Below are 6,000 nucleotides of genomic sequence, written 5' to 3' on the forward strand. Positions count from 1 at the left end.
CCGAGACGAGTTTCGAGCCACGAACCTGTTAACTGTCGAACCGTGATTTATTCATTCAGCTACGGAGAACTCTACGCACTCATTCGTATACTTTTCCTTTCGCTACGTTGAGAAACTAATAGAATGGAATATTCCAAAAGTTGATTTGGTAAGTGCGCGGTTGACATTGAAGGTAGACCTTTTGTAGCTTAGTTACAGGGTGCATAATAAACTTCCCCTGTTCAGGAACACTTTTTAAGGCAGTAGAAGTGTGTTTATACTATGTTAATAGAGTTATATTTGATAGATAGCTCTAGTGGAAAATGAAACAAATCGTCGTAAACATGATAGACTTTTGAAAAGAATATATATTTTTTAAAGGAATGGAAATGCTCTTAAGAGTGTCACTTGGATGCAAACATATAACTTTATAAAACAGCGCGTTTACGTAACTATGTGTTAGAAGAATGTTTAGTGTAAGGAACTCCTACGTGGATGGTCCTAGATTCGAATCCCGACCATTCTTATTGTTTTTCTCTTTTAGCTACGCTCATACTTTGCATTCTAGAAGTTCAATTTTGAATTAAATGTAGTCGGAGCTAGTTTAAGCCGAAATTATTTTTAAATATGAGCTTTGTTGTTCTATGCTTTTCTTTAACTGGCGGTGTTTCAACTTTGATATTAAATCTTACACTCTTCATTTAACTCATTTCCCTATGTCATATCATATCATAAGTTCTGCACAACAACGACAGTCGGGCTGTAATATAATATTTCCTTGTTACTGCAATATATTTATATATCTTTAGACATTTTTGACTCAGAAAGAAAAAACATACAGTGGACTATACGATACAACATGAACTCATGGAGAAATATCAAACGAATTTAGTATATATAATAAGTTACCATCTGAAACATATACTGTGGGAGTAAGACACTGAAACCATTTCTAGGAGGGGAAGGCGTGACATCTCTCAAGACTAGAGGAGAGATTTATAGAGAGACACGCAAGGATTTTTTTTTTTTTTTTTTTTAAATGAATAAATAAACCAGGAAACTTTACTAACCGGAATTAGGCAGTTTAAGTTGCCGGAAGGCGTCGCGATATTATGACCTCATTTACTGGGATAAATGCTTCATTGCTTCTCCTTTACTGGAAAGAATATCTTGTAAACGCAGCAAAGAGCGGAGACTTCTATGTTAAAATCCTATACCATAGTCAGGCTATTGTACGATTCGTACAGATAGTAGTATGATTTTGCTTGGAAAATTTTTTTCATAATATTTAATTACCCAAAACTAGTAATATATCTACTTTCCTTACCGGCTTCTATGGTTATCACATTCTCTTAACCCAGCTTTTATTGCTTTAGTTTTTTTAATTCGTTTTTTTTTTTAAATTTATTTTCACCCACTATTTTTCATGATTTTTCCAAACATTCTCCTGCTGCGTGTTAATTCTAGATTCAAATACCGCAGCAAGAGTATATTTCTTGCAAACCGAATACAGTTTATCACTTCTACCGATACACGTCTTCCTTTTATGAACTGCTCTTCGTTATTTCTTTGTAGTAAACACTAAATCAAGTTGATGAGAAGGCTCGTCTGTGTCAAATACCCCTTTAAATTACTATCTTTCATTCAATTCCTTTTTTTTTTTTTTTTGGCTCATACATGTTTCTTGCGAGTCTTGGATCCTTCCGCTACATCCCAACCCTCTTTAGCACTCATCAGTGGCTGAAAATCATAACGGTTTAAGTAACATTTTGGTCAGAAATGGGACAAGTTCATAAATGACAACTACACACAAGAAAGTTCATGTGGTAAATAAAAAATAAGCAAAATAATGTTATTTACCGAGATATTAGTTTATAATCGCACTTTTTTAAAAGTAAAACTTGTTGGATCAACCAACTTAAAAATCGTTCTGGGAAAGATTTGTGCACTTATTCCGTTATGGTTTTCACCCATTTATATTCTTTTAATTATTATAATTGAAGGGCTTTTTGGAAGAAGGGCGTATGACCCTTTCAACTTTGAGAAAAAACCGGTAAAGTTTTCAAGAAAGGTAAAATGCATTATTCTGCAAATTTAGATAACAACATTAGTCAAGATTTGGCATATCCCACAATAAAGAAGCTCAAATTACTGATAATATGTTTCATATAATGCATGGAAGATATTTTCTGTGGAGGAGTAGGATAGTCTCTTCTTCCACAAGCCCTTCAATTATTTATAAGTATTCTGGAAATTACTGTAAATTACCTACACGCCTGTTTCCTATTTTCAGATTTGGTTTAAGCCATTGAAGGTAGATGAGTTACCAGATGTGGTGTTTTACCGGTGCCCCTTATATAAGACGTCTGATAGGCGAGGAGTGTTGTCCACAACAGGCCATTCCACTAACTTTGTTTGTCCTTTGCGCCTTCCTACGGACAGGCATCCAGATCACTGGGTTATACGTGGAGTTGCACTACTCTGCCAACTTTCTGAATAAAATTAATCTTTTTTTGAAGTAGATGAAATTTAAATAAATTCGTGCCATATAAATATTTAATCAGTGTTTTATTAAATATTTATAAATTCCTTTTCCTTCTGTTGATGTCCATAGAATAACTATCTGTGCTTTGACTGCTCATATAATGTGAAACAATAATAATACTCGTACATTCGCCTTCCCTTTAAACGCATGTACTCTTAAAGATTTATCAAGTAAACAAATACTGTGATTGTCCTTTAAATCGCTTTATGCTCGTATCTGTATGGTGTAATAAGCGAGCTTGATAAAGTAAGGTAGATATTCTTTTTTAAACATGGTCTACTTTTAAAGGATGCAAATTATCAGTTCAGTTTCCTATGTAAAATATTATTTTATATATATTTATCTGCTTTTTGAATACTTTCATTGATGTGAAAAGTTAAAACTCTCGAGTGCCACTCTAAATTATCAAAAATTTCAGAAATTGTGTTTAACTTCTTTCTCTGTGATGAGATTGTATATGGAACTGGTTATTGACAGAAAATCGTTCATACGCTCATAATAGCTAACTTGAGATGCGATAAAAATATTTTCTGTTTTGGCTGCTGCTACGTGTCCATCATAGATATTTTACAGTGGCGGATGTGTTATACATTGAGTCTTAATATTGACAGGACAATATTGTAAAATTCTTCCTATTTATGTAGGGTAGAACAGCTATCGTACACGGGAGATTGGACTTTCCCATCACCTTTTATTATAAAAGATCCCCTGAATACAGAAATATATTACAATAAGTAGGTTTCTCTACTATTTTTAGGTAAGAAAGAGGAAGGAACCCAATGACCAAGCGTCTTAGGGCTTCTGTAGGTGAGGTTACCCTCTTTGACCAGGCGTCGTGAGAGGGAACGAGTTCGTGTGATTAGGTGTCTCTTTGTGACCGGGCGTCGTGAGAGAGAAAGGGAACCCAATGACCAAGCGACCAAGCGTCGTGAGAGGGTAAGGTGTTCCTAATGGCCAGGCGCCTTAGGGCTTTGGTGGTTTGATCAACCTGTAGAGATTGATCATTCTTGAGGTGTGCTGTTGTCTTTTATCCTAAAATGTCAGCTACCTAGTTGATCTCCGTTTTGCCGACTGTTGGCGATGGTGGGCGACTCCTCTTCGGTACTGTCGTCTGCGCTGTATTTATTTACTGCAAACACATGTGTAATAAACACATGGCTACAGCCTGGTGTGAAGACATGCGGAACCTTACAATATATTCACACACAGAAACCTGGTGTTTCACGTTGTGTGTTTATTTTAATTACACGCATGATGGTATTTATCTCAACTACGGCACTAAGTGCAATGTTGTAAAAAACCTTTTGAAGACATGTTATTAAAATATTATCAATTAAGAAAAAACTTGTAGCCTATGCTATTTCTGTCAGTGCGACAGGGCTCTGTCTTCGATGTCAGATGGGTGCTCGGAGATGTCGGCATTCGGAAAAAATGTGCCGACATAGCAACCGATCTTAATAGCCTTTATTCCAACAAATATGCTCTCACTGGCAATCGGATTGGCCCAGACCAGTGGAAATAAACTCTATTCTATTAATCCTGCTTTGAATAATCGACAGGCATCGCGGCTCTTTGTATCGAACCCACACTCTTACACATTCCTACTCAGTGCGTGGTTCTAACCGTTCATACTGTGAAGATCGTGTTCCACTGAGTATTCGGCACATTCTCGAATGTTTAGACCTCAGAAAACGTCTAGGACTACCTAAAAAAAAAAAAAAATTAATCAGATGTTAGGGGATAGTATGATATCTAGTGACTGTATTTTTACTTTTATTCTTGCAATTGTAATTAGATAATACACGTACCTTAATTTTGATTTTTAAACTTTTCTGCTATGTGTTACTTTATTGTTATTTTTAAAGTTGTTTTCTAGTGTATGTTTCATATTATTATATAGCCATTTTGTGGTCTTTCTTCTTTATTTGTATAGTTTTTGGGGGTTAGTATGTAGCCTACACTGTAGAACTTATGTCTAGTTTTTTTTAAAGAAATTTTCTTTTGAATTTTTAATGTGGAACATGTTCGGCCTTACTGTAACGGGGACAAATAGCCTTGGTGCTGACGTTCCGTTAAATACGAATACTCTAATCAATCAATCAAAACAGTTCATCTATAGGCATGATCTGCAGCTCGTGGGGAAGAGAACGTGATGTATGTTAATAACAAAATTGTTCAGCAAAGAAAGAAATGACGTTATACTAAATTGTGAAGTTAACAGTATTGGGGTTAGGTCTTTCTGAGTGCGAGTGCCTTTTCTCTCCCCTTCTTTGTTCATGATGGAGTAGCATACTTAAAATCGTGGCTTTTTAAAATTTGTTCTTTTTGGAGAAAGGGGGCGAAAAATTGCCTAGGGCCGGCCCTGTTCTGAAATTATTATCATTCTCTGAATTCTTCACCTTTTTTCTTCGTACCTACTGTAGAAGTATTGTGCCAGTCACTTTAGTTAGTTTCAGAACTGTGAATTCAATAACAGGAAACAATTTGTCTGAAAAGCGATAGATTGTAACTACCAGTACAATTATTCACTTTACGGTTTACTTACTTACAGCTTTTTTGAGAAATTCCGTCTCCCCTCTCTTTCTCTCTCTATCTCTCTCTGTGTGGGTGTGCGTGTTTGTATGTGAAAAATTAGAAACGAGAGCTGAAGATCTTGCCAAGTTGCTAAGGATTTTTATAGGTCTGAGAACGAGGTTATGAATGGTGCAGTATGAGTTCTCTTATTTCGCACACATTTTCAGAAAATATATTCTTTCAGTGAATTCTAGATTACTTGTAATTTCAGGAAAACAATATTTCCCCCACTCCCTTGCTTTCTCGAAGTTCTTACCAAACTTTTAAACTTCTGGCATAGGGTCAAAACTTGGTGAAACATACTCACTTTAGATGATACATACAATTTATTTTTCGTAACGTATTGTGCACTCACTAATGTCACTAAGTTAAAATTTCTTTGGTGATATAGATTTTACCCGAGAGTTGTTTTCATATAATTGGGATTGAACTATTTCGGTCTTCGCTTATGACTCGTGAATCAAAACAAACTAATTTCGTTTCACGCTGTTAAACTTCGGTACAATTCCAACTGAGTGGATCCCATGTACTGAAAGTATTAGATCTAGAACTTCTGGTTTCAATATGGGGAAAGGACGAAAATAGAAGCTTTCCTTGGACGTTAAACTTTTATGTATTTGATTGTAACACCGATCACTACCTGGTAACAGCGATAACAAGAGAGTGGTTATCGTTGAATAAAGGAAATATTCAATGTCTGAAAACGGAGAGATTTAAAGAAATTAGAAGAGATCCAGGTAAAAGAGGAATACCAAATTGAAGTTTCGAATAGATTCTCGGTTTTAGAAGATTCCTAGTACACTAGCATTGAGGATATTTGGATTTAAATTAGAGATAGCATTAAAACTTCAGCAAAAGAAAATTTAGGACACGCGGAAATACGTAGGAACAAACCATGGTTA

The 6,000-nt window shown here is 35.4% G+C and overlaps 1 protein-coding gene across 2 annotated transcripts in view; it reads left to right on the plus strand.

Moving 5' to 3' along the window:
• Dhc36C (Dynein heavy chain at 36C) overlaps window positions 1-2,533 on the plus strand; it is a 365,150-nt gene extending 362,617 nt beyond the window's left edge. For both annotated transcript variants that reach the window (XM_081743777.1, XM_081743784.1), the window contains one exon: window positions 2,273-2,533. In XM_081743777.1, coding sequence (XP_081599903.1) covers window positions 2,273-2,479 — 207 coding nt within the window. In that variant the 3' untranslated portion in view covers window positions 2,480-2,533. The remainder of the gene's footprint in view (window positions 1-2,272) is intronic.
• Window positions 2,534-6,000: the final 3,467 nt, after the last annotated feature.

Source organism: Thermobia domestica, chromosome 2, assembly GCF_964235325.1.
Source record: "Thermobia domestica chromosome 2, izTheDome1.hap1.1, whole genome shotgun sequence".
NCBI lineage: Eukaryota > Metazoa > Arthropoda > Insecta > Zygentoma > Lepismatidae > Thermobia > Thermobia domestica.